This window comes from Ostrea edulis, chromosome 6, assembly GCF_947568905.1.
Source record: "Ostrea edulis chromosome 6, xbOstEdul1.1, whole genome shotgun sequence".
Taxonomy (NCBI): Eukaryota; Metazoa; Mollusca; class Bivalvia; order Ostreida; family Ostreidae; genus Ostrea; species Ostrea edulis.
Genome location: NC_079169.1, coordinates 56,505,506 through 56,533,044, shown reverse-complemented (window position 1 = coordinate 56,533,044; position 27,539 = coordinate 56,505,506). Strand labels below are relative to the sequence as shown.

At 39.2% G+C, this 27,539-nt stretch overlaps 2 protein-coding genes across 2 annotated transcripts; both read left to right on the top strand.

Annotated features, from left to right (window-relative positions):
* Nucleotides 1–5,825: 5,825 nt before the first annotated feature.
* LOC125647268 (uncharacterized) lies at nucleotides 5,826–6,918 on the top strand. The gene has a single exon (XM_056140160.1). The coding sequence runs from the start codon at nucleotides 5,882–5,884 to the stop codon at nucleotides 6,299–6,301; it is 420 nt and encodes a 139-aa protein (XP_055996135.1). The 5' UTR covers nucleotides 5,826–5,881; the 3' UTR covers nucleotides 6,302–6,918.
* Nucleotides 6,919–8,516: 1,598 nt separating this feature from the next.
* Nucleotides 8,517–19,248, top strand: LOC125645473 (uncharacterized). Its single transcript, XM_048871019.2, has 8 exons — nucleotides 8,517–11,443; nucleotides 15,322–15,435; nucleotides 15,739–15,807; nucleotides 15,903–15,956; nucleotides 16,153–16,215; nucleotides 16,320–16,385; nucleotides 18,671–18,733; nucleotides 18,812–19,248. The coding sequence occupies exons 2-8, from the start codon at nucleotides 15,412–15,414 to the stop codon at nucleotides 18,950–18,952; spliced, it is 480 nt and encodes a 159-aa protein (XP_048726976.2). The 5' UTR covers nucleotides 8,517–11,443; nucleotides 15,322–15,411; the 3' UTR covers nucleotides 18,953–19,248.
* The last annotated feature ends 8,291 nt before the right edge of the window (nucleotides 19,249–27,539 follow it).

Here is a 27,539-nt window from a genome sequence, read left to right as displayed (position 1 = left end):
GCAAGGGCATGCTTTTCATCTAAAGTTGAGTACCGTGCTATGATTCGGTACTTGTATTTAAAAGGCAAAACAGGCAAGGAAATACACGGCGAGTTAGCCGATGTTTATGGGTCGTCTGCACCATCTTATGCTCAGGTTAAATTCTGGGAAGGGGAGGAATTTGAACGCGGTAGAACGTCTGTAGAAGATGAATTAAGCCAGGTCTGGATTCCACCGACGAAGAAAGTTTGGGATCTGATGGGCTAATTCAGGTGGAAAATAACGCAGGCATTAGGCATTTCACATGGTAACGTTTCAACAATCTTGCACGATCGTTTAGGTATGCACAAGGTAACAGCCCGTTGGGTCCCCAAATCCCTTAGCAGATGGCGACCAAAGCATCAGTATGCAGCGCCTTGTTTAAGCGTTTTAGATCAAAATGTAACCGCTGTTGGGTGTAAAAATAATCCACAAGATGGTTAAGGTCGTAGATTCGTTTAATAGTGGGAAACAATGAAAACAACCCAGTTTATGGAACTAGGCTACAGTTTCCGAAATAAAGGTGAAGCTGCTTAAACTCTTTTATGATGACAGTTGTTGGTGTTAGCAAATCCACTATAAATCAAATATACTTTATAGACCAATCAGATGACAGAACAAGTACGACACCTACGAGATACATGAACTAATCCAAGTTATGTTTTAACTGGACCCTTACGGATTAAACCATTATATTTAAAAGGGGTGTTTAGGCTTCTTTAACACACAATACAAAGTTAGTAAGTGAATGGTAATAAAAAATATAAAACTAAACTAAGTACAACTACCACAAAAAGATAATTTTCTTTTGTGTCTGTTGACTGTAGATGAGACTTGAGTTCGTTATCATGAGCCAGAGAATAAAGCTCTTTGAGTCGTCAGTAGGTAGGGCCTGAGTCCCCCAGACCAAAGAAGTTCAAGACCCAACCATCTGCTGGCAAGGTGATGGCCACAGTATTTTGGGACACAAAAGGCGTTCTTATGCTGGACTTTTTACCCAAGAGAAGAACAATAACGAGTGTACTATGCAAACTTGCTAGATCAGCTGAGAACAGCCATCTGTGAAAAACGCCGAGGTTACAACTCTTTAAAGGTGTTTTGCTGCAACAGGACAACGCGAGAGTACCCACTCGCAAAGTTGCAATTGATACTGCAAAGCGAAACGGGTATGAATTAATACCACATCCTGCCTATTCGCCGCTCCTAGCGACTTCTTCCTATTTCCAAACTTGAAAAAGAATATCCATGGACGTCATTTCCGGTCTGACGAAGAAGTGATGGCAGTGTTGAGTGGAAAAGACCCCGACTTTTTAAACGCCCGTCGACGACGGGACGTATTATGGTATGGCGTCGTCCGTCTGTCTGTCCGGACCTTGTGGGCAGGATACAGACTGAACCATATAAGCCCTAGGACTTTACAACTTGGTACATTTGATCGCCATGATGAGAGGAAGATGCTTATTTTTTTTTCAAGGTCAAAGGTCAAGGTCGTAGTATCACTTATTAGGAAAACCTTGTGGACAGGATACAAACCGAACCGTAAGCTCCAGGATATTATAACTTGGTATATTTGATCATCATGATGAGAGGAAGGTGCCTATTGTTTTTCAAGGTCAAAGGTCAAGGTCGTAGTATCACTTATTAGGAAAACCTTGTGGGTATGATACAAACCGAACCGTAAGCTCCTGGATATTATAACTTGGTATATTTGATCACCATGATGAGAGGAAGATGCCTATTTTTTCAAGGTCATAGGTTTACTTAGTAGGAAAACCTTGTAGGTATACAGACCGAACCGTTGGGGCTAGGAGTGTCAAATTTAATACGCATATACTTTATTCCAAGTGGAGGAAGCCTATTGTTTCTCAAGGTCAAAGGTCAAGGTGGTTGTAGCAGGATACAAACAAAACTGTTGTGGCTAGGAATGCCAATACTTTTCTTTTTCAAGTTTAAAAGGTCAAGACTGTTAGATGGCATGCTTCACTTGATAATTTGGTGCCAAGTATAGCTTGTGAACTTCCAAGTTATACTTTATTGAAGAGATATTTCTATATAATTTGAGATTCTCCTGCAAAAAAAATGGTGATCTGCCTCTACAAAAATAGTTATGTTCAATATTTTTGACCATTTCAAACTGAAACTAATTACTGAAATAAACACATAGAATCAAATTGTATGGAGTATCATTCTGCATGATCTGTCTTCATTATACATTTTATGGCTACAAGTGTGTAATGAGGATCCTCTCCGTGGTGGCACTAGAAACAGCCATTGCTATTGTAGCTGTAGTGAACTGTCTGAAAATAGCTTTTCCTTTCCTTCATCAGCTTAATAGATGTTGCTTTGTAACATACACTTTTATATATGTAATCACATCATTAATACCAGTCATTTGTAAGAATTATTACCATTCATATACATGTACTTCCTATGCATATTCATTGTGTGGTAGCAATGAGTCTGGCTAAAAGATCATGCTTGCTTTAGTCTTAAAAGGATGCAAGACTCTTCTGGATAATAACTGTATTCATAAGAACTGTGCAAAAGTAGTGTTTAAATTTTTGAAACTTAGTGCATTTTTAGACCATATATTTTTAAAGAAAATCCAGTTTGCACCCTTAAGTTTTTTTGCAGTACTATAAAATGTTTGTATATTCATTCAGCTTGTCATTTTGTAGTAAATGTATTATTGCACCAATTAGTTGTCACTCATTTACACATGTGAATGTCTTATTTGTCTTTTTCTTCCCATTTCAACAGGATAATAGTCAATAAAACATAAGCCTCATTAAAGAGGATGGTAAACCATAAGTTAAGGCTTTATATAAAAAATGTATATTTTGTTACATTGATATATCAGATAAGTGCTGTGAGTTATTTCTGACAAAAAAGAAACCCCTTCCCACATCTCATAATGTTTTGTGTACTCTCGAAAATTAAAAAGTATGCTGCATTAGATGCATTTCAAACTCCCTTTTATCGGAGAACTTGCTTCTAAGACTTATTTTCAATATGAAAAGGATTGACCTACACATAACCGATGTTGTTGCACTTCTGCGATTATTACAATCATTTTCGTTGTTTCTAAAAAAAAAAAAAAAAAAAAAAAAAAAAAAAAATTCACTTGACAGTCATGTGATGATAAACACCTGCCTCGATGAAAATGTATAGAAGCCTACTTGGCTATGAATGTTGATTTGTTCTCAAATATTTTTCATTAATTAAAACTGTTTTATGTAAGTGTTTTATTTCTGTATGGGACACCTAAATTCAATTGAGCAGTTAGAAGTTCTATTTCAGATTTGATCATACTGTTCACAGCCTTGACTATCCCAGATGATGCATGTTCTCCATCATAACAATAAAGACCTTTTCTTATTTTTTTCCAGGTTGTATCGCATTTAGTAGTAACTTTTCCATTTCAGTCATGGCTTTTAGGCAAAGTATGGAGGGTATGGGAATGCTGTATTTACTACTAACATAGTTGTTATGGCGTGAACAGCAGAATTAAGGAACTATAATTTTCAGTTTCAGGGTATAACAGTGCTCAGAGTTCACTGTGTGTTCTCACCTGTGTAATTTATACATATATGCTCACCAGATTTTCTTTCAGAAGGAAAAATGGCTTCTACTCCTAAGAAAATGAAGACTGAGGACATAAATGAAGCAATGAAGAAAGCAATAACTGATATGGATACAGACCTGAAAGCTGTTTGTTATGATGTATCTAAAGCCAACAAGCAGCCAGCCATTGCTACTATTGAAGATGTTCGACGAAAACTGCGTGCATTAGATGGCCGAACAAAATACATAGCACAAGCTATCCATACAGACATACAAAGCACAAATTCTGCTCATCAACAGAACATGAAGACTCTCACAGCTGAAAACCTCAAATTGAAAGCAGAAAACAAATCATTAAAAGAGAAAGTGAAGACCCTTGCAGGAAGATTGCAAGAGTATGAAGATGTTTTGGATGTATCATTGCCGCTTGATGAGCCATTGGAACTTAAAGACACAGATCAACCAGGAACATCAACATCTCCTGGATCATCTCAAACATCTCAGAAGTCATCATAAACCAAATTTCCCTTACTTCTATTCTTGAAGATAATCCTCATCTGTTACCTGTTGTACAGCAAGAACTTCAAAATATGTGTTGAACATTTGTAGAAACATTCTAGATTTTATTGCTTGGATCAAAGAAGACCATGCAATTTCATTCATTCAATTTTTCATTTCTTAAGTTACTGTGGCCATCTACTGAATTTTGTCAAATTTTCATCATGAAGAGGCACTTGTGCTTGAAATGATTGACAGTATGGAATATATTATGTTTTTAATAGGTGTCCAAGAAGACCTGTATATGTTTAAAGGACCAATGAATGTATTCTGTAATACATTTATTGCTATGCTTTCCATCACTCTGTATTTTTAACTGTTTGCTGTATTAGTCTAGTAGATACAGAAACATATCTTGTAATCTACAATATGTGGAGGCTGTCTATAGAAAATCAGACAGAGAGGATGGCAATTTGGAATTCATAGATTTCAAATATTTTTCATCTTTTATCAATGTAAAGGCTACAGCTAGCAAGTAGATCATACTGTATCTACATTCATGTACATGTGTAACAAAATAGAGTTTTAGAGTGCATGGACAGCATAATCTGATTTATTTGTATTTTGTTGCTAAAATTGAAATAAAATTTTAGGTACTGAAGACACCAGAGAAGAAACTGTATTGAGTAATTTGATGTAAACTTGCCACTATGCAAAGGACAAAGAAACAAAGCCCTTTTATAAGACAAAGGAAGAAGAAGGAGGCTGCAAGGGAAAAAAGGATGTCTCAAAGACAAATTGACTTTACAGTGCAAAATAAAGATACCAATACTATTGACACATGTGAAAGTGGTGAGAAGTGTCATGAAGAAACTACAACAACCACAGACTGCCATGTTGAATATTCAGGTTCTTCAAATGAAAACAGTGATTTTGCTGCAGTTCAAGATCATGCACTGTGTAGTCCAGTGAGAAATGACTCAGAAACAGCTCTCAGTAATAATTCGGAGACATCTCTTGTTCCTCATGATGAACTGTTTAGGAATCTACAATATACCGACATACTTTGTGGAGAAGTTCCAATAAATCTAATGGATTACATCAGTGTGCACTTAAGAACACAGTTTCATGCTGAGCATGGTCTTTTGACACTTTCTTACCTGTATGCCACAATATGTGCTTCTAAACAGTTAACTGATCAGGAAATAATACAAAAAAATGTATTTGGAGTCCAGATGCACTATGTACAAGGTCATTACATTATCTCCTGCCAGTTGCCACCACACATTTATGTAATTGACTCTCTTAGAAATGAAGGACATTTATTTGAAGTACGTTCACAGTTGATTGTGCTATATACAGCACTAAAGTCAGGACATGCAACAGTCTCAGATATAAAGTATATAGTTCCAAACTCACAAGGATATTCGGTGGACTGTGGACCTTATGCAGTTGAAAACACTGTTTCTCTTCTGAACAGCATAGAATTGTCTTCTGTGAAATTCTGCCAGAGCAAACTTAGATCACATATATTTCAATGCCTGTATAATGGGTATTTCTCTGCTTTTCCTATTGAAAAAAATAATACTGTCTGCAGATATTCTTCAGAACCTGCAAACCAAATTCCTGAGTCTGAATGTGAAGGACAAAGGATGTTCAATGCCAATGTGCACAGAATGAAACAAACAGAAAGAGAGAGAGAGAGAGAGAGAGAGAGAGAGAGAGAAACTAAGACGATCTGATTTAAGCTACAGACGAAAAGAGGCTGAAAATAAAACAAGAAGAAGACAAAGAAGATTTGATGATGAATATAGAAAGAAAGAGGCTGAGGCAGATAAAACAAGAAGAAGACAAAGAAGACGTGATGATGAATATAGAAAGAAAGGCGGAGCGAGAAAAGAAGTCTACACAGGAAAGAAGGCAGAATGATAAATACAGACAAAAGGAGGCTGAGGCAGATAAAACAAAAAGAAAACAAAGACGATGTGATGAGGAATATAGAAATAAAGAGAAAGAGAAAGAAAAGAAGACTGCACAGGAAAGAAGACAGAATGATAAATACAGACAAAAGGAGGCTGAGGAAGATAAAACAAGAAGAAAACAAAGACGATGTGATGATGAATATAGGCAAAAAGAAGAAAAAGACGGTGTGATGAGGAATATAGAAAGAAAGAGAAGGAGAAGGAAAAGAAGTCTACACAGAAAAAGAGACAAGAATTAAAACCTTCCTCTGTTGCTGCTGCAATAACAAAATATCACAACACGGTTTCAAAGGGACCTATATATATATGTACCAGTTGTAATCAACTATGGTATCGGCAAAGTGTTCATCCCCTGTCTCCAAATGCATTACAATCTACAAATGAAGTACTAAAAGAATGTCCTAAAGTATTGAGTGTGAACAACAAGATGTGGATATGTAGAAATTGCAAAAGTCATATCAACAAAGGAAGAGTACCACCAATGTCAGTTATGAACGGAATGAAATTTCCTCAGCAAGGCATTCTGCAGATGTTGAATCCACTAGAACTAACACTTTTGGCAGTTCGTCTCCCTTTCATGAAGATACACCATGCCCCAAGAGGCAAGCAGAAGAAGATACGAGGCAATATGGTACTTGTACCTGCAGACGTGAATGATACTGTGACTCAATTACCCCGCCTTCCATCTAACAGTGCTACGCTAAAAAGAAGACTTAGATATAAACACCATGTCTACTGTCTGAATATTCGTCCTCAGATGATCAGACAGGATGCACAATTCTTATCAGAAACTCCTCTATATAAGGAGCATGTGACATTCAATTCACAGTGGGATGTTAGTGATCATGATACAAATGATGAAAGTGAAGAGGATGAAGATATAACTGAAGGAGTAGATAATGATAGATTACTTCAAGAAAGTGAGAGACCAGTTCTTGAGGACAAAGAAGATGGGACCAATGATAAGGCTGATACATGGAGTGAAGTTGATGATGGAGAACTCATGTCAGGGCAAGCTGATATTATGCTCACTACACAAGATTTCATAGAGGCAGAAGAAAGAGATTTGCTGTATAACTTTGCCCCTGGAGAGAGGAGTATACCAGTAAGTGTGTTTTTAGAAAAGGATAGTGAAGAACTAGCTTTTCCAGGTATCTTTTGTGGTCAGAGACGTCCTATCAACAATGAAAGGAAAATAAAGGTTACATACGGCGATATTGTAAAATCTTAGCTACGTAACTGTGATAGACGAGCAGCAACAAATGTGGAGAACATTTTCTTTAAAACAAAAAAAATTCAAATGAAGACTTTAATTGATCAATGCCAACTAGCCGTACGAAAAGTTAAAACACAAAATCAACGATTGACAGTGAAGGATGTGAAAGGTTCAACCTAATTCATCAGGACAAAGCTTACGAGTTCTTAGCAAACATTAGGGGATCTCCACCATACTTTGAGAAAGTAAGTAAAGACTTGTTTGCTATGATTAGGCAATTGGGACCTGCAACGTTTTTCATAACCCTTTCATCAGCAGAGACTAGATGGCTTCACCTGCTGAGGATACTGGGACAGATTGTAGACAATCGTTCATACACAGATGAAGAACTGAATGATATGTCTTGGGATAAAAAGTGTTGCCTCATTCAAACTTACCCTATTACATGTGCAAGGCATTTTGACTTCTCTGTGTCTACATTTCTCAATGAAATCCTCCTACAACACAACCCTATTGGAAAAATAACTGACTATTTCTACAGAGTAGAGTACCAACAACGTGGGTCTCCTCACATACACATGATGGTGTGGTGCAAAGATGCCCCTAAATATGGCACAGATAGCGATGAGGAAGTGTGTCGTTTAGTTGACAAATTCATAACTTGTCGCTATCCTGATGAGGATGAAACTGTAATGTTGGACTTGGTAAGTCTCCAAACTCACCGTCATAGCAATACATGCAAGGAAAAGCGAGAGAAAAGGTGCCGCTTTGGTTATCCTAAACCACCCATGAAACACTCAAGAATTCTTCAGCCCCTCATGGAACCAGAATTTACTAGGAAGGGGAAGGAAAAGTACAGGAAACTCTATGCACAAATTCAGAATTTCTTCTATGACAATGACGAAAAACAAAAAATGAACTTTGATGAGTTTCTGCTGAAGTTTGAACTCACAGAAGATGAATATATATTGATAATACGAGCTTCCATTTCCAGTTCAACAATTATGCTGAAAAGATTACTCAGAGAAAGTCGCACAAATAACTACAATTCAGATATTTTGCAAGCATGGCAGGCAAACATAGATATACAATTTGTTCTGGAGGTGTATGCTTGTGCAACTTATGTTGCATCATATGTAACAAAAAGTCACAGGGGAATGAGTGAGCTCTTACGTATAGCAGCTTAGGAGGTTAAACTGGGAAATGCATCTTTAAAAGAACAGATAAGAGTGGTTGGTAACAGGTTTCTGAATGCCGTGGAAATCAGTGCTCAGGAAGCTGCCTACATATGCCTACAGCTGCCAATGAAACGTTCATCACGACAAACAGTGTTTGTAAATACAAGCCCTCCAGAAGAGAGAGTGACGCTGTTGAAATCACAACAAGTACTGGATGAAATGGATGATGAAGATGACAATATTGAGTGCAGCAATGACATTTCACGTTATTCAGAAAGACCAAAATCCATGGAAAATATAACCTTGGCTGAATTCATTTCATTTTACCAGAGAACATCTACACCTTCACATTCACAAAGAATAAGTACTTTAGATCATAATCTTTTACAGGAACCTACATCTTGTGTAAATGATGACCAGACTCAAAATGATGACAAGGATGAGATGACACAACAAGTACAGTACAGGCGTAGGGAACGTGGACATATACTTCGACCTGTACATTTCAATCCAGACGTTGATTCTAAAAATATTACCGTGAATTGATAATGTTGTACTACCCATGGAGAGATGAAAGTTCTTTAAAAACAGATAATGAATCATATGTTGACAAATACAATACTATTAGAGAAGAAATCAATGACTGCAGAAAAAAGTATGAACCTTATACAGATGCTGTTGACATGGCAGAGCAATATCTTCAACAGAATCAACAACTGGATGAAGCTTGGGACCAATTGGCTCCAGAAAATCAACAAATTGAGAATGAAGACATTCATAATCAACCAACAATAGTCGATGCTGGGATTGAAGAGCCAGACATAGCTCGAGAATTGGGTTTACCAGTCTCTCAGATAGAGGAGGACTTTCATTCTTACAATGAGATGTGCGATAAAGAGTATAGAGCAAACATGCGTCTCCTAACTCCCAGGCAAATTGAATTTGTGTATGACACCATTAGTCTAATTAAGACATCATCAGAACCCTTTTATAGGTTTTTGAGTGGCGGAGCAGGAGTTGGCAAAAGTTTTGTTACAAAAGCTCTCTATCAAACAGCTCTAAAATTCCTTAATGCTAGATCAGGAGAAGACTTCACCACCAGGAAAGTCTTACTTTTAGCGCCAACAGGTAAAGCTGCTTATCATATCAAGGACACAACAATTCATTCTGGATTAAAAATCCCTGCCAACCAGAGTCTTCAATACAAACCTTTAACACCTGGAGCTCAGAAATGAAATTGGTGCTGTAAAGCTTATTTTCATTGATGAAATTTCCATGGTTGGCTTCAAAATGTTTAACTTTATAAACCAAAAGGTTAATAGAAGTTATGCAAAGTCCAAAACCATTTGGAGGAATTTCAATCATTGCAGTTGGAGACCTGTTCCAATTAAAGCCAGTTATGGACAGCTATATTTAGGAAGTGGGTACCTACCTTTGGCATCAAACCTTTGGACAGACCTATTCACCATGGTAGAGTTGACCGAAATCTTACGTCAGGCAGACAACAAGGAATTTGCAGAATTACTAAATAGATTGAGAGAGGGCAACCATACTTCAGCAGATATAGCAGCATTGAAAGAGCAGCTGATACTTTCTGAGAGTGGTAACTACCCTTCTAATGCTCCTCATTTGTTTGCTACCAATGAACGTGTCAATTCCTTCAATAACACCATAATTTTGCAAGCAGACAAACCCAAGTTTACCATAACTGCCAAGGACATCGTTGTGGGTTCAACTCCGCCATCAATGAAAGATAAAATACTAAACAACTTTAGGGCCAGTTCTCAGACAAAGCAATTCCATAATGTCCTAGAAGTATGTGAAGGTATATGGCATGATTTGACAGTCAATTTAGACACAAGTGATGGTCTCATCAATGGGGCTTCTTGCATCATAAGAAGGATTGACATTCCTTTTGGCAAAACTGTTCCATGTGGAAAACTGTGGGTACAATTCCATGAAAAATATATTGGTGTAGCCCTTCTTAACAGTAAAAGATCATTATTTAGAAGAGGGATTGACAAACAATGGACACCTATTGAACCCATTGTGAAGCAGTATCCAGCTGGACATAAAGGACAAGTGAATGTGCAACGCTTGCAGTTTCCACTCCGACCTGCGCATGCAAAAACTATTCACAGGTCTCAAGGTGACACAATGGCAACTGCAGTTGTGGACCTGACAACCAAACGTAAAGTGGACCATCTACACTATGTTGCACTTAGCAGACTAACTAGTAAGGATGGACTTCATATTCTTAATTTGCAAGAAGACAAAATATCTGCGGACAAACGAAATATGTATGCAGTAAACGTCCCTGGATACAATACGATGTGCATTTAAAATCATTTGTCTCAACTGTAGATCACTCAACAAACATTTGCAGGGCGTTTCCAGAGACGTCAATATCAAAGCTGCGTCAGTTGTCTGCTTCTCAGAAACAAGATTTTGTTCACGAGATGAATTATGCCAGACAGATTTGCATGGTTTCTATCAATACAGACAAGACTCCAAACCTGGGTCTTCTTCAACACGACCATTTCATGGACTGGCAGTGTATTCTGCATCACCATTTGATGAGTGTCTTAACCTTAATGCCAGCAACATAGAAGTCGCTCTCTTCAAATTAACTAATCAACCAGGCATTGTATTTGTTTCTGTGTACAAACCTCCAACAGTGAAAGCCAAACACCTCTGCAATGTTTTAAAAGATATACAATGGAGGTAAATATATACAAGGAGCACAGTGTGTAATTCTTGGAGACTTTAATATTGACTGGTGTACCAACAACTCTGACAAAATCGCCCTCAACAACCTCATGGTGAAAAAACTTCAATATAAACAAGCAATACCCACTCCAACAACAGTCTATGGATCAACACTAGATCTCATCTTCTATAACTTGGACAAAGAAATTGTGCACGGAACACGTGAAGTTTACTATTCTGACCACAAGATGATTTGGCTTGGTTACTAATCTGGTATAGTAAGTTTATAGACTTGTGTTTTAAATATTGCATTTCAGTATACTGTACCTGTACTTATACTTTAGCACTAACTGTTTCAAGCAAAGATGTGTGGTATATTAGCATATTTATGAAGTAGCGCATTCTAAGGCTATCCCTCTTTATATCTTGATATCCATTTCTACAAGCATAATAATGAATTAGCTCACAGAGGACAGTGCTAACTTCACTAAAATATGAATCCCACTAAAATATGTTTCCTTGAGCAAAATCTACGGGCGTATTATGCCATGTTGGCGTTGCTCTTGTTCAGTTCTGGGCTGATGGCACTTGAACACCGTTGGTCTAAGTGCATCACACTAGAGGGCAATTACATGGAAAAAGAAGAGGTGGATCTTAACCGGAAATAAGTTAGGCTGGTTACTTATTGACTCGCCCTCGTACATATGTATTAAAGCATTCTGAACACATTCCGTACAATAGGCATACTTTCCTATTTAGATGTACATTCGCCCATTTCTACTGATGTGAATGATAACAGCCTTTTTGTGCGCCTGTGAAACTCAAAATTTGAAGACTAAATCTTCTCTTGTTTCATTAAAGACTTGTGTCCAATACAATAATTTGACATTTACAATCATTTAGATGCAAATTTCTTAGTTCTAATTATATTCTGTTAAAATATTATACAAATTTAGTAAACTTTTCCTCCCAGAAAATAGAAAGTTCAGCTTTGAACTAAGGTTTTCTATCAAGTATGAGAATTGGAAAGGTAAATTGTTATGGGTCAGAACAAACTCTTAATATAGCGCAGCAGAATTTACTAACAAAAGGCAATAAAACAATAAGATTTATTTACAATTAATAATTGATAGAAAATTGTAACAATGGCAAAGTACTAAGTTACGGTAGGTGAACAATAAATCAAACAGAATCTACACACACAAAAATAACAATTCCAAAATCGCACGTATAAAAGTGTCTAACCAAAGCTTCTTTTTTTTTTAATCGGAAGAATTTCGGTGTATATATAATAGGAATGAATTTTCTAGTATAGTCCTGAAAGACAACCATTACGTAATCTTTCTACTAAAAGTAACATGAGTCTAGAACAATCTCGGTCACAGGTGTCAATTACAAGTAAACAACTTTCTATAACTATCTAGGTCAATTTAGTGCAAATAGTATTATACACAACAAAATTTTCATGTAGGGTAAGGATACAAAAAAATTCTATACCCAGGGGCGGATCCAGGAATTGCAATTAGGGGATGGGGCGCAACTTTATGAGCCAGTGGGTCCAGTGCAACGCTCTGGTGGGGGGCCAGGGGACGAAGCCCCCGGAAGCTCCTAGATTTTTTGTCATTTTTATTATTTTCTATCCATTTTAATAACGTGAAATTAATAAAATGACACAAATTTTAAGGGGTTTTGGAAAAAATGTAAGTTCTCTTAATAAAATTAATTCAATAAATCAAAAGATTTTATTTATTTCTCCGAGAGTTGAAGAAATTATTGCTTCTTTTATCATTTACATTTTTCTAAACAAGAGACCACGATTTACCTTAGATTTGAAAATGTTAGGGGGTGGGCCACTGAAACCTACACTCATGTTTTCTAGACGAAAAACTGCGTTGAATATAGTCATTTGTGTCAAATTACTAAATGGGGGGGGGGGGGGGGGGGGGTTAAGCGGCAAAACATCCTGTTTATGATGTCATAATTCTGGTTCTGCGTCATATTGTTCATTTACAACAGATTCATCGGATTCTTGCACAAAATACACCTAATTTTGAAATTAAGGCACGAATGTCAATTTTAAAATGCAAATGTAACCTTTATCAGTTACATTTCTATTCCTATTTATTGTATCAAGGAGATTCCTATTTATAGTATCAAGGAGATTCCCATACCTATTCATTTTATCAAGGACATATGCTTTAAAGGGACTGATTCACGATTTTACCCAAAATTTTGTTATTCACTTTTAATGATCAAAATCTACTGTCTAATGAGTTTGAAAGATTTCACATGAAAATTAAGGTGAAACAACATCACAGAAGCTCATTTTAGAGAGTTTATTATTTGTTTTGTAAACAAAGATTGCGGTATGCTATTGCTTACGAATTTTTCAAAAGAAATGGATATCGATCTAAGTATTATCATATCTCTCACATTTCAAGCATTTTGAGGGTGAAATGTGTCATCTAAAAGTTAAAATTTGTGACTATGCAAAATTAAGATGCATTATATTACAAAATCAATAGTTCACTTGTTTGTTTGTTTACATAAAAAGACTCGAGTCTTTGTTTACATAACACATATTTAAGGCTAAAATATTACATTTATTCTTGCATTCAGAAGGTCAAAATTTTGGCTGTCAACATTAAATGAGCTATATTTCTAATGTTTAACATCAAAAATGAAAAATATTTTTATCAAAAATCGTGAACCAGTCCCTTTAATGTATAGTTACAATTTATGAAAACCAACCTGGTAGTCTTAATTGTATGTAGGTGCAATTCTGCCCACGAAAAACGCCGATGCAAAGGCTATTCAACTTGCCTTTGCATTAAGGAGGTATGCTACACCAGAGATTTGATATGGATAAATATGTACAATAATATTTTGAAATTGAAAACTTTCAAATTTACTTTATTTTATCAAAAAAATGCAGTTTTAGCAAAAAGAAATCTGAAATTTTTTTCAAACCCCTGCTGGACTCGAACCCGCGATATACAGTTCAGCAGTCGCCGTGTTAACCTACTGAGCTACTCATGATTAACTAGGTGATAATTTTTGAAATGAATAGACAAATGTTGCTGATATTCATATTTTCATCCATGTTTGAAAAGGAAGTCAACCATTATGATGATGTAGAGTACCTCCTTAAAATTTGCAATGACAAACGTTTTACTATATTATCAGATTATTTCTTGTCTACAGTCAATAAGCAATATGGATATGCCTTTGCTCGGCACTTACGGCCATTGAGCAATGAGGGTTCTTTAGCATGCCACAACTACTGTGACACGGGACATCCGTTTATAAGGTCATCTCCGAGGACCCGTGACACCTGATCATGCCGAGCGTTTGACGATGGGAACTGTCACTACCTGTTTTAACGACTTAGATCTGTCCTGCCGGGATTCGAACCCCGGCCTTCCGCATGCGGGACGAACGTTCTAACCTCTAGACTACCGCGGCGGTTTAAAAATGAAGGATTTTAAAATTAAAACTAAGGATTTTTTAACCTTAAAGGAGCTTTATATTACTGACGCTCATGATCAGTTGTTGCTTTGCGACAGCGAAATTCTGTCACATTTTGTAAACTAATTCTTCTCTGCTATCCACAACTCCATTGATGAAAGGTGATGATAACGAACAGTGATCAATCTCATAACTCTTATAAGTATATTGCTACATAAATAAGGGAAGTTGATGATGGAGAAGCTGAAATCATCCCGTTTGTTAAAGAGTTGAGTTGTTAGTTTGCCGTTAATATCTACTTTCAATAGAATATCTAAATATGAAGCAGAAGTGGACGACTTTGCGGTGTCTTAATAAATCTAACAATTTTGAAAAGTCTGTTCGGTGGATGATTTAATTTGATTTAGTCCGATCATAGTAGTGTGTAACTTTATATAAGGAAAAGAACTCGTATTAAAGTTGTCTATTCTTTTGTGTATTCACATTCAATAAGATGAGTTCAAGAACGATGAAACCTTTCACACAGTTATAATTTTCACGAAGCGCGAATTATTTTAAAATTTTGTTTATCTAACCAGAAACATATTTTATGACGCTTATTTGCATGTGTTTGGAAAATATTTCCTATTGGCTGATATGATGGATTATGACGTTATAGATTATGACGTTATCAATTATGATGTTGCAGAGTTACAGCTAGTTTCCAACGCTTTCATATCGGAGGAAACAGGCGCATTTTACAGTGTGTGATACTATTAGGGAAATAACTTCCACTAATATGACAACTTCAGGAAACAAGAAGGTAAATATTCCACGATGTGAAAGATATATACATGTATCGCGAAAAAAAAATCCTTTTGTTATGTTTTAACCAAAATACTACAGGTTAATTGTCTTTGGAACATCTGTAGACAATTGATAAACAGTCTTGATTCATAAAATGTCTAAAACAGTTCACTCCCGCGATAAAGTGACACCACCGCCACCCCCGGAGTAAAATTTTCCTCCTTTTTTCTCTCACTACCGAAAGTCTCGGTTTTGATCACGACCTATTTCCGAGTCCATAATTGAGTAATGTTTACTGAAGAATGTTTTCCCTTTTCAGAAATTGGATGAAGCAGCCATCGAAGATGCGATATCGGCTTTACAGAAACTGTCTTTGTCGTCAGACGAGGTTCGACCATATACTATAATAATGATGTTGAAGGAAGGTTCAAATTTTTTATAGATTTTCATAAAATATTGAAATTTCATTTCTATATCATGTAGGTTTCCACACATAATTTTAAAAGACGTAGACAAACCCGTTTCCAGAGAACAAAGGTAAATCATAAATTCATGTACAATACAGGTACGTGTATGTACATTTCTGTATACGATAAGGTAAATAGTTTGGGGGTGGATCATGATAATTATGGAAATCGGAACGAAACAAAGACTGTCTAAAGTTGGGATAGGAAGTAGGAGACTGGATTAGATTTAACTGCTCGATTGATATTTGTTGTTTATACACCCATAGATACAGTCTCAGATTCGACGACCAGGCGGTGTTGGTGGCGAACATCACAAAAGCCATCGAAAGGTTTGTTGTTATCTTATTCTTTTTTTTTTTTAAATATTTCATTTTGATGATTTAATCTATCTTAGTTTTATATATATTTATTAACAGATGGTTTAATCTTTTAGGATCTGCCTATGTGGTCAATTATCGAGCAAAATGTTTCAGCAATGCTGGCAACTATACGGGAGTCTGTAAGTAACTACTACATGTAATGCTATGTACAGCTATATAGATATAACCCTCTCCCAAAATACAGATCTTTCCATGACATTTTCGCCAAACTATATTCCTTCATGTGGAGCAGATACGTAAAATATGAACGTGTTTTTTTTTAACATGTACCACGTCTTCAGGATTACAAATATACATTTATTTAATCTAGGTGTTCAAAGTTTATACCAGTAACCCCCCCCCCCCCCCCCCCCCGAAACTAGGAAATCTTCTCTGAAAGGTTTACTACATAGAATCCATTGGAACAAGTTCTATAAAGATTCTCTACATATACATAGTAAACTTCTCTCCAACTGTATAGAATATTACGAGAAGGTTTTCTACACATAAACTGTAACATATACGTTGTGTATCTTATACATATCATGAATTCCTATAAATTAAGTCATTTAAAAGCGTATCAGAGAATTTGGAAAATTTTCCCCGTTGGCAGTTGGACTTACATGTACTATGTGGGTAGGAATTTCCCAGAAAACATTGTATTTGGCTAAATGGCATAGGGGTGGGAAAATGAGGATATAATAAGATGTGTTTGTGAAACACAAATGCCCCCGATAATGGCCAATTCCGAAGATGGCCAAGGTCACAAGGGCAAATATCTTGGTACCAGTAGAAAGATCTTGTCAAAAGAAATGCTCATGTACAATATGAAAGCTCTAATATTTACCATTTAGAAGTTATGACCTATGTTAAAAAAAAAATTAAAAGTAGGTCAACTGTCAAGGTCAAAATGTTCAATACCAACGGAAAGATCTTGTAACAAGGAATACTCATGTGAAATATCAAAGCTCTATCTCTTACTGTTCAAAAGTTATTAGCAAGGTTAAAGTTTTCAAAAAGTAGGTCAAACTCCAAGGTCAACATCACGGGGTCAAAAATGTTGGTACCCACGGAAAGGTCTTGTCACAAGGAATACTCGTGTGAAATATCAAAGCTCTATCTCATATTGTTCAAAAGTTATTAGAAAGGTTAACGTTTTCAAAAAATAAGTCAAACTCCAAGGTCAAGGGGTAAAAAATGTTGGTACCCACGGAAAGGTCTTGTCACAAGGAATATCATGTGAAATATCAAAGCTCTATCACTTACTGTTCAAAAGTTATTAGCAAGGTTAAAGTTTCACACAGAATGACAGAATTACAGAATGACAGACTGGACAAAAGCAATATGCCCCCCGATCTTCAATCTCGGGGGCATAAAAAAGTAGGACTGATGAATTATGGGAAATTAATTTTGTGGCATGTTAAGGGCATATGAGTTATTACCTTCAGCTTCATTGCAGAGATTCATCTGCTGTTTTTAACAGGCCCAACAAAGTAAATGATGTCATCTATCAATGAAATTCATATTATTTAGTTATATTATCCCTAGCCCCAGTAAATTCAGAAAAGTACATTAAAATTGTGTGAAATGTCATGTTCGGCCGAAGGCTCAATGAGCTTTTGAGATCAGAATTTGACCGTCGTCGTTGGCGTGGTCGTCGTCGTAAACTTTTCACATTTTCAACTTCTCCAGAACCACTGGGCCAATTTCAACTAAACTTGACATAGAGCATCCTTGGGTGAAGGGGATTCAGGTTTGTACAAATGAAGGGCCATACCCCCTCCAAAGGGGAGATAATTACAGAAATGCAAAAACAGGTAGGGTAATTTAAAAGTCTTGTTCTCAAGAACCATTGGGCCAGAAGAGTTGAAATTCATATGAAAGCTTCCTGACATTGTGCAGATTCAAGTTACCATGACCTCCGGGGATAGGATGGGGCCACAATAAGGGATTAAAGGTTTACATAAATATATTGAGAAAATGTTTTAAAATATACTTCTCAAGAACCACTGGGCCAGAAAAATTTACATTAATTTTTCCTGACACAGTGCAGGCAGATTCAAGTTTGTAAAAATCATGCTCCCTGGGGGGTAGGTTGAGGCCACAATAGGGATCAAAGTTTTACATGCGAATATGTACGGAAAATCTTTAAATATGGGCCAAGGTGACTCCAATCTAATTAAAATTAGATCCTATCATCCGTTCATCTACTTTCGCTAACTATGCGGATCATAGGATCTAATTCTAATTAGATTGATGTGACTCAGGTGAGCGATGTGGCCCATGAGCCTCTTGTTACTTTTTTTTTCAAATCACTACGTACACTTCCAAGTTTACCACATAATTTATGTGTATACTATTAAATTTCAATGGAAAGTAATATTTTAATCGACTGTATACGTGTGTGTGTTACATGTATAAACAGATGTCAAAGAAGGGGAGTGAATCAGCGGCAGCAAAGTCTCAGAAGGAACCTAAAGCAGAAAACGTAAGTATTGGGATAAGAATATAAAGCTTTTGAAATTTACGTAAAAGACCGCTTCTATTTACTCATTGATCTTTTCAGAAACGGTCCTCTCGCAAAAGACAGAGATTCGACAACCCGGATGAGACAACATCGAAGAGGACAAAACCTGCATGCAGCACTGGTTCCAACTTAGTGGATGAGCGAGTGCTTCGTTTTTCTAGGTTAACACTGAACCCCTGATGGATCTGGACTCCAGTGAATATTCAGTGAATATCATCGTCAGAATTTAAAAAAAAAAAAAATTTGTCAATAAAAGAAAAATATCAATGTACTTTTGATGTTTTTATGCGATTGCTCGATTGTCTTTCATGTTTTATTTTTGGTATGTCATAATTTCATGAATACTATTTATCAAAATTCTTAATGGCGGAGGTTTTGGACCCCAATTCTACTACAACCTCCGAAGTGGGTTCGAATGTATAATTTAACTGTTTACATTGTTGCTGAAGTAGACATTCGACTATTCTGAAGGTTAACAAAACGCAGAAAACCCAGAGTTTCTCGAATATACCCCGAGATCCGAGATGATGAAGGGACAATTCACACAAATCCCAAAAATGTAGCAGAAACTGTTGAGAAATATTACGAGAAAATATATACCCTTTTAAAAGATGACAACTTTAAGAACGACTTCTAATCTCAAATAGAACTTGAAATCATTCGTATAACTGAAAGTTGTGAAAGTGATATACAAAACTTCCCTGGAGGAGACATTACTACAATAGAACTAAATGCTATAATCTACTGTCTGAAGTTTCGCAAAGCTCCCAGTCATGACTATCACTAATGAACTCTTCATACACGGAGGAAATTATCTCGTTCTCTGCCTCGAGAAAATATATAACACAATTGTGTCTTGTGGTAAAATACCCCTAGAATGGAAACGAGGATTGATAGTGCCCTTGTACAAAGGTGGTTCAAAACCTAAAAATACGTGACAGTTACAGACCAGTAGCGTTACTACATTTGTACCTTGCTTTTTTTTTTTTTTTTTTAATTGAAAAACTTCTGTCTCGCATTTATGAATTTTTGATATCAAATTCCCCAACAAGCAACAGCAAGGATTTCAAAAATCGTTAAGCTTATTACTGCCTCATTTAATTTACAAGAAACAATTTTTCATAATATAGAGCAAGGAAACAATGTATATGTATATGCAAGTTTTTAAGACTCTAGCAAAGCGTTGGAGGCAAGGCCTTATGTTTAAATTGTATAATGTTGGTGTTACTGGCAAAATATGGACATTAATTAACAATTCCCACCAAAGTACAATAAGCTCTGTTTTGGTTAATCAACCTCAGTCAAAATGGTTTCCTGTTAATCAAGGTGTTCGACAAGGAGATGTATTGTCTACATTTGTGTATCTTGTTTTTATCAATGATCTCTTAAACGATCTACAGTGTTGTAGTAAAAATATTGGTGTAATAAATGTTCCCAGTAACTGTCCCTCCTTAGCGGATTCTTTATCATGTATGAGCTTAGCCCCAACAGGTCTCCAGTCCCTTTTGAACACTGCTTTTATTACTCAAACAAATGGCGATTTAGATTTAATGCAGCCAATCATGCGTGTTAATATTTCGTTCGGGAAAAAAATGCAAATTTGATAGAAAGAAGCAATGGTTTTTAGGCGAATTATTGATTCCTAATGAGGAAAATTATAATCATTTAGGCATAATTGTTAATCATAATTGTAGACTTTCTACAAGGATAACAATTGCATGCAACAAGGGACGCACATGTAAATCGTACTTTGTACTTTCCAACTTAGGCTCGCAGTTTCTCAATCCAAATACAATATCGCACTTATACAAAACGATTGTACAGCCTACCGTTTTATTTGGCTGTGAACTCTGGAATTGCATATCCCCTTCTGATCTCCAGAAACTAAAAACTTCGTCTGTAAGAACGCACTGAATCTTCCAAGATTATGTAGATCTGACATCTGTGAATCCTTTTTTTGATGTTTTACATGTACCGATAGCAGCAGAGATCGACGTGAGAAAACTACTATTCTTCGGAAGACTGTGTCGTTTGAATTCTGCTGCTCTTACAACGAAAATATTTTTGACACGCCTTTATTCATTCATCTGTAACTTAGCAAGGACTCAATTTGGCTTTATACCTGAAATTCTAGAAAATATGGAAACGTACGGACTTACAGAACACTTGCAAGGTTGGTAACAGGACGGGTCACCCGTTCCCCGATAAACCGGTATGGAAGAAGATAGTCAGGAACTCTGTCTATCAGTGCACAAACTACAACGCCTGACTCGATTACCCCGTGACCCTGACTTCTCCCTCTTTCAACTTATTTTCGACATCACAGAACTGTCATCACTTTGGAAAAGGCCTAGCAATTGCTACTAAATGAACCTGTGCAAATTCATTTGCAAACTTACCTCAAATATCCGGAAACACAACGTAATACACGTTTGCTTATCGTGTCAAAAACCCTTCACGACTGTATTTGTTCACGCCTCTTGCACTTGCCTGGCCACTGCCAGCATTCGAGAACAATGGTGGTACAACATCGTGAATTTCTACGACATACGGTAGACAGTAAAGCTATGTGCTCTTACAGAAGACGATCTATTTTTTATTCTACTTGGTCGGCAAACTCATACTCAACTTTGTAATTCAGCAAATGTATCCTTCCGCATGCTGAATTATAGGATTGTGCACAACAATGCAACTCTGTACAAAAGAACATTATCCTTCATGAACACAGCATTTTCCTCTATGAACCAACCAATTTCAACGCGTGACACAGTCCGTTCACATTGACTATGAATGGATTATGAACTAACTTAAAAGCACGCAACTGAGAGAGCGTAATGATTTGGAGAAAAAATACAACATCTGTTACAAAGATCTCGCAAGTCACACCTTTGGATTAAGATTGTAAACTTACATGGATTATCATCCCAATCTTGCGGTCCCCTACCTCCAAAATACAGTGCACCTTGCAAAAAGGCAGGGTGAGACGAAGTGTGACGTCATGTCCATGTGTTGACGTACGTCACAATGACTATTGTGACAGAGGCCAGGAGTTCGTTTTATGCAACAAAATAGAAGCAATGTAAACAAACGGTGTTTTAGTAAATGAATATAAATATAAGAAATGAACATCGCTTTTGAGCTGTTCATAGTCAATATGAACGGATTTGGATTTGAGGCAAGCGCGATTCAGAGAGTTTGCCTCAAATCCACATCCGTTCATATTGACCATGAACAGCTGAAAGTGATGTTCATTTCTTATATATCGAATGGACATATGAATGAAAATGATTTTAGTTAATAGATAAAACATCGTCGAGATATCTAAATGTCGAGTTGAAGGCCACAGCAAGATATTTTTCTTCTCATTAGAAGCTTTTGAATAAATTCTGCTTCATAAGAATATAAAAAAAAAGTCAGCTAGACCTCCCCCTTCACAATTACAAATTCGTGGATACGCCTATGCGATAATATCTAGTTTCAATAAAATATCTAAGTATGAAGCAGGAGTGGACAACTCTGTGGTGTCTTTTATTTCGAGTTCACAGGGATATATCGAATCGACATATGAATGGAAATTATTATCGTTAATAAATAAAACGTCGTCGATACTGTCGTATTTATTACGGTAGGTAAGAGGCTCACCCCTGGTCTCTGTAGACTATCGTAACTCTTCTAGTCTAATGTTGCAATCCGTCCCCACTGTTCCAGGTATCGCATCGATCCGTCACATGTAGCTAGGCCGTGCGCAAAAACCGCGCACGGCCTATGTCATCCCGGTAGCTGGGCGAGTCGTTCCCAGAACGGCTCGCCCCCAACTACTATAATCCCCCCCCCCCGTTTTCTCCGAAAGGACGGGGTCCACAGCCTAAGCCAGCATGAACGGGAGAGTGAAGTTTATTTAAGGTGGGTGCCCAACACCCTGCCCGAGGCACTCCTCTAGGGCGAAAACCAGACTCATCCACAAAGGAAGAAACTTCCATCTTGAGGCAAGGCACGATAACTCAACGCTCATGCTCAACTGCATCACCCAGTACATTCCCTTCCTGTAACGTCGCATCTCGATCCGTTGGGTTCACCCGACAGGAATTCCCTCTAACAGCATATGTGAGGCATCAGCAGAACCTCAGAGAGCCTCCCAATGCTATGTGCTACCACACAGTCTGCCAACTCCCAATCAAGGTCGGAAGGGCACAAGGCTACAAAATTGGAGGGGACACGCACCTTCCGAGCCAATGACACCCTGGCCTCCTCCCGTTTTCCACTCTGCCGAAGGTCATCTCTATGGTCTCTCCCCCATGGTGAGTGTGCAATGCTCCAAATCTAGTTTTGCCTTACGTCTCCGTAAGAAGTATACTCCAAGCATCATAGGGTACTTCAATGGTGCCACATACAGGTCCACTTCATGGACATTTCCCCCGAATTTGATGGAGAATGGGCCCGCAATGAATCCCCTCAGTCTAGTACCTACACCAGCTTGCATCAGGACATGTCGCTTGATCGAGAGCTTACATCCCAGTGAGTTGTACTACTCCATACCCAGCACACTCACCTCTGCCTCAGTATCCACCGCGACCTCCACAGGCAAGTCCTGCACCAACAATTGCACTGCTTATCCCTTTGCGGGTGTCACCTGGCCAATGGTGATGCACCGATCGCCATCCCCTGGAGTCTCTGTCCCTGGGGTACATCCCCCGATCCCACTTGTTCCTGGTTCCTTCAGTCCCCATTTCCACTCCCCAAGACGATTAAACTCCAGCCCAACCTCTGGTCTCCCTATCCTCGATCAACATGGTGGGTGAAAGCTCTGGCACTCTACAACGCACATGCCTGTGTTTTCTCCGGTGCCCTCGTCTTACGACGGAACATCACGTCTCTCCGTCAGTCCCTGTGTCCCCAGGGGACAATACACGAACAGCCTTTCTGATGGGCGCACTAGATGATTCCTGGTGATGTGAGGACTTCTCCTGAGTAGTAGGCGCTCGGTAGCTGCCAGACATATATCTTCGGACGATGACTGAGAACCATATTTTGCCATCGGGGCTCTGATACTTGGGCATTCCCTACGGAAATATCCAGCTTTACCGCACTTAAAACAAGTCTGGGAAGCTCGTCCTGGAATTGCATCCCTCGGCCTGGTAGAGGCTAGTCGCGGAGCCGATGCAGGACCCTGGGACCTACTACTATCCCTCAAAGCAGCCTCAATGTTCTGTATTCGCTCCAATAGCTCTCGGAGAAAGCGCGTTTCTAGAAGTTTAGGTTTGGGGAAGGGTCCCTTGATCCTGCCCCCACTTGGCGTACATTTGGCTTCGGGTGGCAACTCCGGCGAGAATGCTGGAAATACTGCATCCGGTCTAACGCCTCTTCCACCGTTTTGGGATGTCCGTCCAGGGTATAGATTCCTGCATTCCGGTCCTCTTCTTCATAGCATAACCGTGTCACTGCTTGGGGATGAACGTCAGCCAGAGTAATGAATGTGCTGGTCGCTAGCGCGAGTAGCGGAGCGCCCACTGTCGCAAAGTCTCGCCGCCTGAAAGTTCAGTAAGGGGGCTGAGGACCCAAACCTCTTTTCGAACTTCCACTGGATGTCTCCGAGACCGATTGGGTGAGGTCTCCAGTAGCAGAGTGTAATAGTCACTGGCGGCTCCCTCCAGAGAGAAACAGAAGTGATGATCATGTTGCTCATCTTCCATTCACCGATGACTTACAAACTTCACCAAGAATGATTTCCAACAGGCCTTGCCATCATAGCGCAGATCCTTGTAACTAGCTTTACAACGGGTCTGGGGGACAAAGGCGTTGGGTGATGGCGCCGCCTGCGTGGGGTGAACAGGGGGTGCTGGATCATCCGGGTAGGGGGCAGTCACTGCCCCCTAGGCTGGAGAAAATCCCTGCGTGTCCCTCCCCTATCCATTCCAGGTTGGACATAGTGAGGCACTGAGACGGTCGCCGGTGACATCTACGGTCCGCCATAGCACTGAATTGGGACGGCTGTTGACGCCAATGGTATACCATACATCTGAGTCAGAGGTGCTGTTGGCGAGACCCCCGGTGCCCTGCACTGTGTCCAAGAGTCCTGACTGGGCTTTGGTATTTGGCTGGTGAACGAATGCACGGTTGCCCTAGCCACATCAAGGGTCGCGTGCCCTGACGCCTGTGGCTGCTCAACAGGGAATGCATGATATGACGTTGTAGCATGTTGCGTAAGGGGCGTCCCCAGGGGTTGGGATTGTACCTGGGAGTGATCCAATCGCGATTGACAGGGCGCTGGACTCCAGCGTCCCCATCCATGGGTGAAGCAGCATCAAATGCTTAATGTGGTGGCACGGAGAAATTAGCGTTGACAGAGCGCTGGACTCCAGCGTTCCCATGCATGTGTGTCGCAGCATCAAATGCCCTATGTGGTGGCACGGAGACTCCAGGGTCCCCATACATGGGTGTCGCAGCGTCAAATGTCTGATATAGTGGCACGGAGAATTTAGAGCTTTTCCCTAAACTCCGAGAGGGCTCAGTGTGTAAACCCAATTTATGAGCATCAACCCCTGAACCATAGGCAAGTGAAGTCTCACTATGGGAGACAGAGGGTAGGGAGGTGGGTATACTATAGGGCAAGCCACTGGGCAGCGCCCCCCTCCGGGCCACTGGGCCCGGGAGCGTGCTCCATACTCACCCCTATTTCAGGGCACCTAACATCCCCTACCAAGGAACACTTGGGGTTTCACTTTCAACCGGAAACCCCGACGAAACACAAGTAGATAGATAATCGCCATCCCTGGCAGGTAGTGCTCGAGTGATAATAGGGCTCTTCCCGGTTATGGGTAGACCCTGGAACAAGTCGACATTCCAACCCTCTAACTCAAGGTCATTTCTGAGAGACCACGCTACCCAGTCCTAGCAGAAGGCCTCCCTAAAGCCTCAGGCATACAACCCCCACCCCTCAGAGGTGATAGGGGTATCCAGGTCAAGCCTCCCTCCCCCTCCCCCGCAGTAGGAACTCCAATATACTCCCCAGGTGGTACCACCCTCTCTGGCTGGCTGGGCGAACTACTCGGGCGGGATGAGTCCACAACCCTCCGTGGCTCATTCACCGCCCCTCCGTGACCTAAATACCAACTCATCAAAACGGACCTCCCTACGAGACCAGACAGAATATCCCCCCAGGGGCTACTTCGATGCACAAGATTAACGGGCGCTCTCATAGCAGCCTCCGACCTACTCTCTGGCATAGGGGTATCTGTATAGGAAGGTGGGGCGTATGACGGCACCACCACGCTCCGGCCTGGGACAGTAACTCCCATACCCCATCTCAATACTCATGGGGCTACTTCCACCCCCAACCAGGGTTGAGGGATCTACCGGGGTTAGGGTTGTGTCCGGGCTGTCGCCGAGACCGAGAGCAAAAACTGCCTCGCTAAAGGACCAGTCCATGATGCACAAATATGCAAGGCAAATTAATGAATAAAATCACAGAACAAAATAAACAATAAAATCCTAACGATAATAAATCGGTTCTAATCCAAATTGAAAAAAAAAAATGATACCGAGATTGATTGATTGCATCTTGCTTAACGTCTCACTCGTGATTTTTCACTCATATGGAGATGTCATCAAGACCGGTGAAGGGCTTCTAATTTAGGCCTATGCTCGGCGCTTACGGCTATTGAGCAGGGAGGGTCTTCATCGTGCCACACCTGCTGTGACACGGGACGTCGGTTTTTGCGGTCTCATCCGAAGGACCGCCCCGTTTGGTCGCCTCTTACGACAAGCAAGGGGATACTTCAAGATCTATTCTAACCCGGATCCTCGCAAACGTGGTGCTACTGTCGACCAAAATGGCGGAGTTTACACGACTCGAACCCTCAAACAAAATGTTGACAGGTCGCCGCCAAATCATCACTCAGGCCACGAGTTGGGCGCCAATGTCGTATTTATTAGGTAATACCAGTCTCGACCAGGTTCTTCTCCTGAGGGAGGCTCACCTCTGGTCTCTGTAGACCGTCGTAACTCTTTTAGTCTAGTGCTGCAGTCCGTACGCACTGCTCCAGGTATCGCATCGATCTGTCACATGTAGCTAGGCCGTGCGCAAAACCACGCACGGCCTACGTCATCCCGGTAGCTTGGCGAGTCGTTCCCAGAACGGCTTGCCCGGGCCCCAACTACTGCAATATATATAATTGTCGCATTGAAGGTCACAGCAAGAGCAATACTCATATGAAATATTCTTTTTCTAAATTACATGAGATATTACCTCAAAAGTACGAGAATTGTTTAAACATTTGAGTAGTTATCTGTTCATTTTCAGGAATCGTGTGATGGCATGGCAGTGTACGGTCCTATTATGGCAATGATAAATATTTGGTTCATTAAAGTGTTGTGAAATACACTACAAAACCTGGAGTGCTGTGTTGATACATATATAGATTACATACTTTATTTTTGAGGTGGAGTGTATAACAGTTGCCTTTAAACTCCCCTGTGTAAAATATTTTAATAAATGCATAGAATATATAAACTTAGAATTGAGACAGACATTTTATTTCTGATTCACATACAGAAGTAGAAATACGTTGTGTAAAATATTTTAATAAATGCATAGAATCTATGTTATAAACTTAGAATTGAGACAGACATTTTACTTCTGATTCATATACAGAGCTAGAAATACGCAGAAAAATTAATACTGAGATAAGACCTGGATCCCACATCTATGAAAGATATGATAAGATTAAGTCAAAATGCCCTACTTGCCCTTGATTATCAGACTGGATAG

Bases quoted from the DNA above. Each gene is read 5' to 3' on its own strand.
- LOC125645473 (XM_048871019.2), top strand. From the start codon at position 15,412: ATGACAACTTCAGGAAACAAGAAG. The intron at 15,957-16,152 runs GTAAATCATAAA...ATACACCCATAG, and splicing joins CCCGTTTCCAGAGAACAAAG to ATACAGTCTCAGATTCGACG. The intron at 16,216-16,319 runs GTTTGTTGTTAT...TTAATCTTTTAG, and splicing joins ATCACAAAAGCCATCGAAAG to GATCTGCCTATGTGGTCAAT.
- LOC125647268 (XM_056140160.1), top strand. From the start codon at position 5,882: ATGATGAATATAGAAAGAAAGAGGCTGAGGCAGATAAAACAAGAAGAA.